The sequence below is a fragment of the Mobula hypostoma genome, chromosome 2, assembly GCF_963921235.1.
Source record: "Mobula hypostoma chromosome 2, sMobHyp1.1, whole genome shotgun sequence".
Classification (NCBI taxonomy): Eukaryota; Metazoa; Chordata; class Chondrichthyes; order Myliobatiformes; family Myliobatidae; genus Mobula; species Mobula hypostoma.
In genome coordinates, this window is record NC_086098.1 from 84,285,473 (window position 1) to 84,299,588 (window position 14,116).

Here is a 14,116-nt window from a genome sequence, read left to right on the forward strand (position 1 = left end):
TGTCCCTAATGTATCTGCCTCTACTAGCACCCCTGGTAGTGTGTTCTACATAGCCACCATTCTTTGTGTAAACACTTACCTCTTGCATCTCCCTTATATGTTCATTTATACTAATTTTCTTCCCCATCCACTTTCAAACCTGATGTAGTGTTCCAACCAGAAGCACTGACAATTCCTCCCTGGCCACCCCTCCACAGATGCTGCCTGGCCTGCTGAGTTCCTCCAGCATTTTGTGTGTTGCTTGGATTTCCAGCATCTGCAGATTTTCTCTTGTTTGCTATTGCTTAAAACATTTTTTCTAATATCAATATTGATGTTTTTACACAAATCCACTACAACAGTATTTAAAAATTGCCTAAGTATAATAAACAGAACACAAGATTCTGTCGATGCTGGAAATCTTGAGCAACACACAAGTTGCTGGAGGAACACAACAGGTTAGGCAGCATCTATGGAGCGGAATGAACAGTCAGTGTTTCAGGCCAAGAGCCTTTGTCTCAAGGTCCTTCAGCATTTTGAGTGTATTACTCGATATTATACTGAAATTTTAAAAATAAACATTGTCATCAAATGAAGCAGTTTTTAATGGTGTACCTCTTCTGATTCTGATTACCCACAGCATGGACCCAAGCTGGCATTGTATTTGTATGAACTGATGCATGACCACACGGAGGCTTTATCCAAAAAACAGCAATCTGCAGCAGCCAGTCTTTACTCATCTTTGAAGCTCTGCGGATACAAGTGTATTCCTCTTGATGCTCCATACAAACCAGATCTCATTAAAGCCATTGAAGAGGTATGGTGTATATAGTCAGATGGATATGAAGTAAGGTTATCTTAATATTGTGCAGCTAATTTTCAGCTGGATGGCAATAATAATTACCATTGCAAACCTTATTTCTAGCTACAAGCTGCATAGGTCCCTATGCCACCCTTTACAGAATCCTTCTTGTATCGTTCTATTGCATGCAACAAAATACTCTTTTGTTTGGTGTACTGATGAAATAAAGAAGTGTCTTAGAATAAGTAACCACTTGGAAGGCACAGCATTTAAGATTTGGCATTGATGATATAATAACATTTAAATAACAGGTAATAACTGATAAAAACATTACAATCTGATGAGGCAAAGTGCCCCTCCTGTGTTCTGTTCTGTTCACGTATTTCCTTGAGCACTTACTGGTTTGATTCATGTTTTCATTAAATATTCTGTGAAATTCAAAAATTTATGTCTGACTTCCAGCAGCTGGTCTTATTTCTGTTAATGTTCTACTGCAGAGGTCTCCCCTGATTTGCTTGAGTCTGAAAGGACAAAAGCAGCAAATGGTTAATACTCCAGTTATTTTAGCACAGAAGATCATCCCAAGATTTTTTTGCAGAGACAAAATTAAATATATTTTGGTATTGAGCCACATAATGAGATAAAATTTGGTCAAAGTTTTCCATTTGAAAGAGTATTTTGACGATGGGAAGAGATGAAGGGTTGTTCAGGGAATAAATTAGCGCTGTAGTAACTGTAAGCATGACTGCCACTTGAGACTAATTTAACAATTTGATTTTATCTGTCTGTATGTTTAAAACTCATAATTGATACAATTAATGCTCTCTATACTGCAATCCTGTTGTTGAAAGCTTATTCCACCATACGTCTCTCCATGTTGATTGTTTCCTGATCCACTAAGCTGAGACAATGCTTTACCTGTGCTGTCAAAACTATACCTTTCCCTTTAGGGAGAGACAAATGAGATGAATAAAGAACCTGAAGCATCGACTCTTTATTCCTCTCAGTAGATGCTGCTTGACCTGCTGAATTCCTCCAGCATTTTGTGTGTATTACTCTGGATTTCCAGATCAGGAGAATCTCTTGTGTTAACAGAAGTTTTACAGAATGTAACGATCGTTAAAGCTGAGTATTGTTTTATAGATAGCTCTAAAAGATTCTTACTCTCAGATCTTTCTGGCTGATTTCTCATAAGCTTGTTGTGTCCCTTACTGGGACTTTCCTACCTGTATTTGTGGCACAGATAGGCAACCCTTAATTCTGCACACACGGGGCTAAACAACCAGTAGACTGCTATTTTGTTTTTTTTTTGATTGGTTGAACTGAATAAATTCAAACCAACTTTGTACCTGAATAATATATATCTTTACCTTTCAGGAGCAGACCAAATATGTGAATGAGGAAATTGCAAACAAAGTTGCCTGGGAAAAAAAAATTGCGACCTCTCAGCAGAGGTAAATAGCAAGTAGCTATTGTGTACATTAGAGCACCAAGTTTTAGAACAAAGATGAGAAATTTCTTTGGCCAGAGGGTGGTAAATCTGTGGAATTCATTGCCATAGACAACTGCGGAGGCCAAGACAATGGGCATGTTTAAATCAGAGGTTGACAGGTTCTTGATAAGTAGGGCGTCCAAGGTTATGGGGAGGAGGCGGGAGAATGGGGGTGAAAGAGATAATATATCAGCCATGATCAAATAGTGGAGCAGACCCTATCGGCCAAATAGCCTAATACTGCTCCTATGTCTTAAAGTTATAGGGTGCAAGTTCTGCCCTAAATTGGTTTTGGGTAGAACTCATAAGGAAAGGGACTCTTCAAAAAGATGTCAGTTGTGAACTTAACCCCAGCTGTTAAAGCAAAGGAGCTTTGGTAATTGGAGTATAAGTCACCTCTCTTATTTGTTGGTCATCTATAGGGTCAGTAACAACAAAATTAGAGTGTATACAGTAAATAGTTTTAGAAGAAAATAATTGAACTTTTCTATCAGGATAGTTTCAGTTCATGAGTTGTTATGTCTATTTATGTGACTGTTTTATTTTTTAAATGGTTGAAGTTCCATCTGAAGATTATCGATGGTAACTTATAAAAAGCCCTTCTCGGGTTGAGGAGTGCTTTGGGGCTCTGCAAAAGGAGAGAAATATGAGGGGATCTTCTGAAGAGACAAAAAGGGAGAGGTCTAAGGTGTGGAGCTGAGCAAATAACTATAACTTAAGGATGGGAAAACAGTAGGAAACATAATTTCAGTCATCCTGTAGGGTGGGAATCAAAATTTAATATTTTGTATTCCTGGCATGAGTGGAATAAGTGAATGATCTTGAAACTGAGTGCAGAGTTGTGGCATCATTTGCATGCGTGCCAAAACTGAATGTGTTTATGGATAGGATGGATAGGAGGGCTAAGGCTGAGGGATTCGTAGCTAAGAGCTAATCACAGTGGCCGAAGGAAAGATAGGACAATAATGTTAGGATAAGTTCTGGTGAAAGGCCATCAGCCCAGGGTGTCAGCTCTTTCTCTCAGATGTTTTCTGACTTGTGGGGTATTTACAACATTTTCCGCTTTTAATTTTATATTTAAAAATATAGAACAGTACAGGCCCTTTGGCCCATGATTTTGTGCTGACCTTTTAAGCTACTCCAAAATCAATCTAACCTTTCCCTCCCACATAACCCTTCATTTTTCTTTCATCCATGTGCTTATCTATTAGTCTTTTACAGGTCCCTGATGTATCTTCTTCTACCACCACCTCTGGCTACATGTTTTATGCACCTACTACTCTGTAAGAGAAACCTACCTCTGACATTCTCTCCCCCCCCCCCCCATATGCTTTCCTCCAAAGAACTTAATTATGAACACTAGAATCAGCCACTTCCACCCAGGGGAAAATGTTTCTGGCTGTCCACTCTATCTATAACTCTTATCAAGTTATACACCCCTATCAAGTCACTTCTGATCCTCCTTCTCGCCAAAGAGAGAAGCCCTAGCTTGTTCAACCTATGCTCATTAGACATGCTCTTTAGTCGAGGGAGCCTCCTCTGAACACTCTTTAAAGCTTCCACATTCTTGCCATAGTAAGGCAACCAGAATTGAACATAATATTCCAAGTGGGGTTTAATCATAGTTTTATAAAGCCGGAATTGTTTAATATCTATAGTGAAATGATTCTCAGAGAAATAGGAGACCTAGATGGGATAAAAATTGGAGGTGTTAACATCAACAATATAAGATATGCAGATAATACCACCCTAATAGCAAGTGCTGCAGAAGACCTACAAATCCTCCTAAACAAAGTAGTACAAACAAGTGCAGATTTTGGTCTAACTGTCAACTGTGAAAAAAACAAATGTATGGTAATATCAAGATAGCAGGATACTCCCAACTGCCAATTGTATATCGGTAACCAAGAGATTGAACAAAAGACCAGCTTTAATTACCTTGGTAGCTTCATATCACAAGATGCTAGAAGTAAAGTAGAAATAAAAAGAAGAATTGCCATTGCCAAAACCAACTTCCAAAAAATGAAACCCATTTTTACCAACAGACACATTTCTATGACAACAAGGCTTAGGCTACTAAAATGTTACATCTGGTCAATCTTGCTGTATGCTTCGGAAACATGGACTATAACACCAGAACTCCAAAGAAACTTAGAAGCAACAGAAAAGTGGTTTCTTAGAAGAATGCTGAAAATATCACATAAAGATAGTGATGAGATAGTACTCCAATGTGCCCATACAAAAAGATCTTTAATGAGAGCATTAAATGAGAGGAAACTTAAATTCCTGGGCCATGTCATCAGAAAGGGAGAAATAGAATGCCTTACATTACAAGGCCGTATGCCTGGGAAGCACGGAAGAGGAAGGCAAAGAAGAAAATATATGGACACTGTGAAAGAACTAACAGATCTAAGTGTGCGAGATATCATTGACGCTGCATGGGATCATTCGATGTGGAAAGCCATGATTGCCCAAGCATGTAATGCGTAAGGCACATGAAGAAGATAAAGCTGCAATGATACCTTATGGCTGTTGTATTCAATCACCTGACTAATTCACCTGACACCTTTTTAATTACCCTATCAAACTGTGTGGCAATTTTGAGGGATCTATAAACACAAGATTCTTCTGTTCCTACACACTTCTAAAAACCCTACCATTAGCCTTGTACTCTGCCTTTAAATTCAACCTTACAAAGTAAATTGCTTCAGAGCTCCATCTGCAACTTCATCTGCCACTTTTCAACCCAGCTCTGCATCCTCTCAATGTCTCATTGTAACCTACAACAACCTTCTACACTGCCCACAACCCTACCAACCTTTGTGTCATTGTAAATTTACTAACCCACCATCTACAGTTTTGTTTTGCTTTTCAAGATTATTGTCAACTACCATCAACTCAAAAGTCTATGTGTGTGGTTACTGGGTGTGAATGGAATGTGTTCTCTTATCAAGTAGCTTAAAAATTACTCGTAATTTATCTACAATGTTCAAGATTTTTCTCTTTTTTAGTCTCCTTCAACGGTTGGATTTGAAGTCTAAAGATATTTCCAAAATAGCTGCTGAAATCACTCAGAATATCTCTCTGCAGCAAGGTATGGAGAGGAAGAAAGTGATTCAGCACATCAGGGGAATGTACAAGATAGATTTAACTGCTGGCAGACACTGGCAAGAACTTGTTCAACAGCTAACGCATGAGAGGTAAATTTTGGAAGTAAAGTTAACCATTACCTTGTTGGAGAAAGTATTTTTATATAAATATGTCAGTATCTGGGTATTTCATCAATTGGCTTGGACAACTATATGCATGGGGAAATTTTTAACTTGCAAAGTAAGATATACCATCCAGTCTGATGTATGTTGTTCCCATTCACAAAGTGCCAAAAATTTTGTACTAAAGATCATAGGAAATGAAAGATATTTGGTCATTCTGTCTAATGTACTGATAATAGATATTAGGCTAATTGCTATTAAGATTTATAGATCACTAGTGATATGCACAATAATGATCCTTGAATTACGAGAACATTGGATAAGTAAAATGGGGATCTACAAAGCTTTGTTTAAAATACTGGTTTGAAAAACATTTTGTCATGGGGAAATGTTGCTGTTATGAAATGTAATATTATTTTCTTCATTGTTTTTGGTTTTGCTATTTTGCTGTGTTTTTAGTTCAGTATTAATTTGTTATGCCCAACGTGCTAATGCCTTGCTCTATTGTAAATCGTGAACTAAAGCAATTAAGTATCAACTATTTATTTCTTCTTTGCAATGTTGTTACCATAGGGACTACATTAATGCTGAAATATTTTTGGTATAAAGGCAATGTTTATGTTAATTTAGATTTTTCTTCCCAGCTTCATTTCATCTTCGCTCTTTCTAACTCTACTGTTTTGTTATTTTTTGCATTCTCCTAATTGCCAGGATCTGTGTTTTTGTCTTTTTCTATGCTTTTTTCTTTTAGCTTTAGATTATCTTTCATCTGTTAGTCATCTTTAGCTTTATTTGGTAAGTGGAGTTCTTGTCCAATCAGGGTATAAGTTGAAGACTACAACATATTAAAAGCATGTTTGATTTGTTTGTTGTTTTAGCCATTAACAGACCTCCACATTTAACAGTGAAGAGTCACTGTTTTGTTGCTTTGAACTTGGTCTTGCTTGAGTGTAGAATCATTGTTCCTGCCTCATGTTTTTTTTTCCAATTATTTGCTGCATAAAACTTGAACGTAATGGTTAATTAACCTTTAATGTGCCTCATCACCATGTTAAATATGCTCTATCACCATTAAGGATCTATCACACTCTTGCAGAAAATTAACCTGATTATATTCATAAAAGTTAGAAGCCCTCACTAATGTTTGCAAGTCTGTGGAATTATACATTCTGCTGCTTCTGTTTGGCAAAAGGCAGCCTATACACAACTGCTGCGACGATCTTAAATCTTTCTCTATTTCTTAATTGTACCGAAAGTCTAAATTGTGTGCTTCCTTTTCATATCCTTTCTAATTATTGAAATAACTTGCCCTTTATAATTAACCAATCCGTGCCCTTCCCCCTCTTCCCCACCATTTTCCCTTTCTGGAGATCTTCAAAGCTGTAAAGTCATTTCATTGTCATAGTCATACACCATTAACGAAGTCTGACCCAACCCTCGAGTGCCCATTTACACTACTCCCTTTTTAATTTTCACCTATTCCCTTCACCATACGTACCCAAGGGTTTTACACACAGCTACAAGGGCTACCAACCTGCATGTGTTTGGGGTGTGGAGGAAAGCTGCAGTATCTCGACAAAACCCACACAGACAGAAAGAGCATTCAAACTCCACACAGGCGTGCACACCAGAGGACAGGGTTGAACCTAGGTCATTGGTGCACTAATCAGCAGCTCTACTAACTGTGCCACTGTGTTGCTCCAAAACCATGATTGCCAAGCTGTGATAATGGTCAACATGTCATGTCAGAAGTGTTGCATCTGGAATTCATAATCACTACTATTGTTCTATTGAAATATCATGCACCTCTTCTCTCTCCTGTTTTAATAACTAGCATTTTGTAGACTTCCCTTGCACATTGTCCTAAAGTACTGTCTTTGACAAGCACATGTCATTGTGTGGTCAATTCTTTTCAATTATTAAATCTTTCTTTTACCTTCTGAGTCTTGTACCTTGCCCCTACTCCACCAGCTTATCAAATATATTTCATTTGACTACCATATATCAGTCTGACTTGGGGATTCTTGTCCCAGATCCCTTCATGTGGTACAGTTCTTCCCTGAGCCAAAAATTTCCGATGTCTCATGAAATGAAATTCCCCTATCTTGCACATCTCCTTTAGCCAAGAGTGCACCTTTCTAGTTTACTTATCCTTGTACCAGTTCTTTCTGCATTTGGCATGTTCTACCTTATGAACTTTCCAATTGTCATAAGCATCCATTTTCGGTCTCATTTTAATTTCAATAATTCAAGCCATGTAGTGAACTCTGTCTTTTGAAGTCCTTCCTTCTTGGAATGTGTGTAGCATATGTGTCTCAACAATCTGAAAGTATCTCATAGTTTAATTAAAGTTCTACCTGCCAATCTTTAATTCCAGTTTCCTAGGTTTAATTGTGTCTCAATTTACTGAAAATTAGCCAGTTTCCAGTTAAGCAGTTCTATGGTTGATTGTCCTTTTTCTTAACTGCAATGTTATCACTGTGCTCAAAATGCTTATTGATTAAAATGTTCATGGATTGAGAGTAGAAAGTAAGGAATGCATGTTTATGTTAATTGTGGATTGTAAATCAGAACAGGTTGTGGGTTATGGGTAAGTATGGGGTGTGAAGGTAATTAGGCATTACACCTCCAGTATTTATTTATGGCCAATATGCTTACGTCTTATTGTCTACCTGCACTGCACTTCCTCTGAGACTGAAATACTTTATTCTGTTATTGTTTTCCCTTGTACTACCTCACTGAACTGTTGTAATGAATTGATCTGTATGAATGGTATGTAAAGCAATTTTTTTTTACCATACCTCAGTACATGTGACAATAATAAACCAATTTACCAATTTAATTTACTTGAACTAACAATCCAGAGGCAACAATACAAATCATTCTTAGCAACCATGAATGGATACTACTGGATTATCATTAGAAACTGATCTTGTTTACTATCAGTTAGCATGATGATTTACAGCACCAGTGACTGGGGTTCAATTCCTACTGTTGTCTGTAAAGAGTTTATATGTTTTCCCTGTGACTGCACGGGTGTCCTCCGGGTGCTCCAGTTTTATCCCACATTCCAAAAAGACTTGTGGGTTAAGGTTAGTAAGTTGTGGGCATGCTTTGATGGCTTCGGAAGCAGGCTGCCCCCAGCACATTCTTGGACTATGTTGGTCGTTGATACAAATGACACCTTTCACAATATGTTTCAATTTACATGAGACAAATAAAGCTCATCTAATCTTTCTAAATGGGTGACAACTTAGGGTTGTAAATGCAGGGTTTTATTTCGCCACCATGTCTGCCCTCATACTATGTAGAATAAAGCAAAACCTTTCAGTCAGAGTCAACACACAAAGCAAATATTCTGTTCAAATATTATTCTTGTCATGAGAATGGTTAATGATTAACTTACACACATTTTTAAATTTTTAAAGAAGTTTTAAAGAATTTCAGATGATAATTGCCAGGACTGTGTATTACAGGAACGACGGTCAGCACTGGTGATTTAAGAATTCACCTCCTCTTACTTGCCTGTTGAAAAGTACCCCACTCTGGGCCATCAGACCACTGTCTCCCACATCATCACTAACCATTAAATCTGTCATCAAACTCATAGTTCCCTTACCCTGCACCTCCTACCCAATATCCACACACCTGTCTGATAGGGTAGGCCCATTGTCTCTACCTGTTCCTGCCCACTGAACTTGTGCCTGCATCCCTCAACACCATTCTATCCTCCTTGGTTCATTCCCTTCCCACCTACATCTGTGACACTTCACATCTCAGCAACTTTCAGATACCTGGCCCTTTTCACCATGGTTGTCCAGTCCCTATACATTTCTATTCCCCATCAAAAAGGCCTAAAAGCGCTCCACTGCTTTCTCAACAAAGGACATAACCACTTCCACCAGCACCACTGTCCTCCATCTGGCAGAATTAGTCCTCACCCTCAGCAGTTTCTCCTTCAGCTTCTCCCACTTCCTCTAAACTTATGGGGTAGCCATGGGCCTTGCTATCGCTGCCTTTTCATTGGCTAAATGGAACAGTACATGATCCAAGCCAGCCTTGGTAATGCTCTCAAACTCTTACTGCCCTACATTGACGACTGCATTGGTGCTGTTTTTAACACCTATGCTGACCTTGTCAATTTCATCAACTTTGTCTCCAGTTTCCACCCTGCCCTTAAATTTAGTTGGTCCATTTCCGATACCTCTCTTCCTTTGATCTCTGTCTACCAACATATATTATAAACTTAGCCATTCCCATGACTATCTTAACTATAACCTCTTCCCAATATGTCTCCTGTTAAAACATACTATTCCCTTTTCTCAGTTGCTTTGTTTCTTCCACATCTGTTCTCAGGGTGAGGCTTCTTTCCAGGACATCCTGAGATGTCCTCTTTCTTCAAAGGAGGAGGGGGTTTCCCTTCCTCCAGCATTAATGCTCCCCTCACCCACATCTTCATTTCCTGGACGTCCATGCTCACCCCATCTTCTCACTGCTTTAACAGTGATAGAGTTCCTCTTGTCCTCACCTACCACCCCATGAGCCTCCATATCCAACACATCATTCTCTACAAATTCCACTGCCTTCACCTTCTAGCTTGTCCTCCTTCCCCTCTCCCCCACCTATTTATTCTAGCATCTTCCCCCGTTTGTTTTAAGTTCAAGGCTAATTATCATTCAACATGAATATCGCCAAATGAGACTGCGTTCCTCTGGGGCCAAGGTGAAAAATATATTACCAAAACATGCAACACCGTGCAATAGGACATAACACAAGAAGCATATATATGGTAATGAGTTCAGAAAAAAAACTTAGTCACAAAGAAGAACAAGTAATATAGTCCAAGTTCCTGAGTGGCATAACTATAGATTGTCTTATTCCAACTTGCTCTTCCACTCAACGAACACCAGAGGGTAGCACTGACATGAGGGCCTAGCCCTCAACCAAGCACAATTCCATTGCACCCAGCAGAAGCCCCTGTGCTCTCCCCTGGGTGGCTGAAACAGCTAATCTCATGGTTGAGGCCGAGTCCTTGCCACAACCAAGGCAACGAAACGTCGACTGCGCCTCTTCCTATAGATGCTGCTTGGCCTGCTGCGTTCACCAGCAACTTTGATGTATGTTGCTTGAATTTCCAGCATCTGCAGAATTCCTGTTGTTAACGTAGCCATTGGTCTTGCCAATGAACTAGTGAACTGGACTTGGAGTATTCTGTAATACCGATGTCTATCAGGGTCTTGTGATCCCAATAAAACATAAAAGATAATCAAAGTTCAAAATAAATTTATTATCAGAGTACATTTATGTCACCGTATACAACTCTGAGATTAGTTTTTTTGTGGGTATTCTCTGTAGATCCAAGAACCATAATGGAATCAATGAAAGACCCCACACCCAACAGGATGGATAAGCAACCAATGTGCAAAAGAAAATCTGTGCAAGTACAAAAGAAATAATAAATATTGAAAACATGAGATGAAGGGTCCCTGAAAATGAGTCCATAGGTTGTGGGAACATTTCAGGGATGGGGCAAGTGAGATTGAGTGAAGTTATCCCATTTGGCTCAGGAGCCTGATGTTTGAAGGGTAATAACTGCTCCTGAACCTGGTGGTGTGAGTCCTGAGGCTCTTGTACCTTCTTCCTGATGGCAGTAGCAAGAAAAGAACCTGACGGGTGGCGGGGGTCCCTGAAAATGGTTGCAGCTTTCCTAAGACAATGTACATGTAAATGTGTTCAATGGTTGGGAGGCTTTACCTGTGATGGACTGGGTCATATCCACTACATTTTGTACGATTTTCTGTTCAAGGACATTGGTGTTTCTGTACCAGGCTGAGATGTAAACAGTTAATATACTCTCCACCACACGTCTATAGAAGTTTGTTAGTTTTAGATGTCATGCCAAATCTTCGCAAACTTCTAAGGAGGTAGAGGTGGTGCCATGCTTTCTTCGTAATTGCACTTATGAGCTGGGTCCAGAACAGGTCCTCTGAAATGATAACACAAAGGAATTTAAAGTTGCTGACCCTTTCCACCTATGATCCCTATTAGAGTGATTTTTGGGTTTAGGTCATTTACATTTAACAAATGGCTTTGGCTACCAGTCTTCTGTTCTTTAACAATGTATTGTGGATTCAGTTTGGAACAATGGATTCCTAAAAGCCCAGTGCAGATGCTGCTGGCGCCTGTGAGAATGATGCGAATCAGAAGGTCTGAAGTTTGTTTGTAGCTTCAAAAAAAAGCAATGTCTATACTTTGTAAATATGGAATTATCCTTTGTGTTTGGCAAATAAATATCGAGCCCTACATTGGGCCAGCAGACCTTTCCACTGAAAGCGTCTCCGTATGATGCCTGCTGTACCTTGTTTTGTCGAATAAAGAAGCTGCTTTGTATTTACCAGTAACTCTCTCCGGTGATTTCATTCACGCAACAACAATCCCCTGCTGAGGATTTGCTTGTGAACTTCCGGTTTCCTCATCCTGAAATCAATAATCAGCTCCTTGGTCTTGCTGATATTGAGTAAGAAGTTGTTTTTATGGCACCACTTAGCCAGATTTTCAGTCTCCCTCCTAAATGCTGATTTGTCATCACCTTTGATTTGGCTTAAGACCATGATGTTATCAGCAAACTTGAATGTGGCATTAGAGCTGTGCTTATACACACAGTCATAAGTGTAAAGCAAGTAGAGCAGGAGGCTAAACACCCAGCTTTGTGGTGCGCCTGTGCTGATGGTAATTGTGGAGGAGATGTTGTTGCCATCCAAACTGATTGGGGTCTGCAAGTGGAGGATCCGAAGACACAAGGAAGTATTGACTGGATATGCAATGTGTTTGTTGGATTGCGTAACAACAACGCGCAATGTCCAGCTCCATCACTATCAAGCAACTATTAATGGGATAGTCCGGCAGTACTTGATGTCCTTGGTATATAGCAGTGATTTGAGATCATAAGAAAAACTTGCAAGACAAACAAATACACTTTTGTTTGGACCCAGAGTGGCCACTGCATCTGTGTGCGCCACCATCTTGGTGGAAGTTTTTCCAGTCTTGATGAAGGATTTCGACCCAAAATGTTGACTATTTATTTATTCTTATAGTCGCTGCCTAGCCTGATGAGTTCCTTCAGCATTTTGTGTGTGTTGCTCTGGATTTCCAGTATCTGCAGAATCTCTTGTGCTTATGAATAAGAAACAACCTAAAGATGTGCTTGATAGGAATTGAAGTCAAAACAATAAATAATTGTGTATTACATTTTCAAAAATTTTATTTTTAGGGCTGTATGGTATGATCCTGTGTCTTATCCAACTTCATGGCAACTGGACCCAACAGAAGGTCCCAACAGAGAAAGACGACGCTTACAAAGATGTTATTTGACCATTCCCAATAAATACCTGCTCAGGAATCGACATAAACCTGAGGGTAAGAAGATGGAATAAGCTTTGATTGTTTTCTGTTATAAAAGGTTGGCACAAAATCATGGGCTGAAAGGCCTGTACTGTTATGTAATGTTCTGCGTTCACACTGATTGGATTATCCTCATTTTTTTTCGCAGAACCACTAAAGCCTCCTTTGTCATTTTTGTTTGAGGATAAATCGCGTTCTTCTTTTTCATCAACTGTAAAGGATAAAGCAACTAGTGAACCCATCAGGTAGTTTCATCACCTAGCCGATCCTTCTTAAATGATTATTTAAATGTGTTCTTGTGGTCAGCACATGGTGCAAAGTAATTGCTTCCCTACAAGGAGTAGCAGTAGATAAATCATAAGATAACAAGATAATATTCAATCCATAACAGCCATGCCAGTTGTTTGAAACATTAATTCCAACCCTTGCTCTTTCCCATTGCACTTGCAATTTTTGTCGATTCAGCCTAGAATAATTTTCTGGTGAAGAGTGAGTGATTATATTACAGATGTTATAATGTCCAAACTGCAATTAATATTGTTTTTGAATTAGATTCATACGGAAATGTATCAATGTTGCCCCATCTCGAGAAACAGTTGGTGAACTCCTTCTAGGTTAGTACCATATGTGAATTCTTCACAAATTTTTGCCTGAGCAATGACCTATGGAATGTATTTGAGTTCAGATACTCTGAAAATCTGTTGTTTTCCAGGGGAATCAGGAATGTATTTTGTTGAGGACAATGCTGCTGATGCCTTTGAGCATCCTGTAAGTAACACATGGTTTTTCAAAAATGTTTCATTAGACTTGTTTTAATTTGGGACTTCGGAATTTGTGTGTGAAGTTCAGTAATTGTTAAAAGGGGCATGTATATATCAGCTTCAAGTCAGTTAATGTAAAGTATTTTCTATAGTAAATTGCTGAATTTCAAATGTGATAATTTTTTTTAAAAGATTAAGAGTAGTGTTACTTGTCACGTACATCAAAGCGTACAGTGAAATCCATCATTTGCATCAAATCAAATCAGCGAGGTTGGTGCTAGGTAAGTGTCGTCATGTTTCCAGCACCATCATAGCATGCCCACAACTTACTCTAATCCGACCATCTTTGGAATGTGGAAGGAAACCGGAGCACCTGGAGAAACTTCATGCAGTCATGGGGAGAATGTACAAACTCCTTACAGGCAAGAGCAGGAATGGAACCCCAATCGGTAAACACTGGTGCTATAAT

General features: G+C 39.0%; 1 protein-coding gene across 2 annotated transcripts in view; it reads left to right on the forward strand.

Moving 5' to 3' along the window:
• lyst (lysosomal trafficking regulator) overlaps nt 1–14,116 on the forward strand; it is a 297,915-nt gene that overhangs the window by 232,749 nt on the left and 51,050 nt on the right. For both annotated transcript variants that reach the window (XM_063039530.1, XM_063039526.1), the window contains 7 exons: nt 620–796; nt 2,159–2,235; nt 5,285–5,473; nt 12,756–12,901; nt 13,035–13,131; nt 13,439–13,500; nt 13,599–13,654. In XM_063039530.1, coding sequence (XP_062895600.1) covers nt 620–796; nt 2,159–2,235; nt 5,285–5,473; nt 12,756–12,901; nt 13,035–13,131; nt 13,439–13,500; nt 13,599–13,654 — 804 coding nt within the window. The remainder of the gene's footprint in view (nt 1–619; nt 797–2,158; nt 2,236–5,284; nt 5,474–12,755; nt 12,902–13,034; nt 13,132–13,438; nt 13,501–13,598; nt 13,655–14,116) is intronic.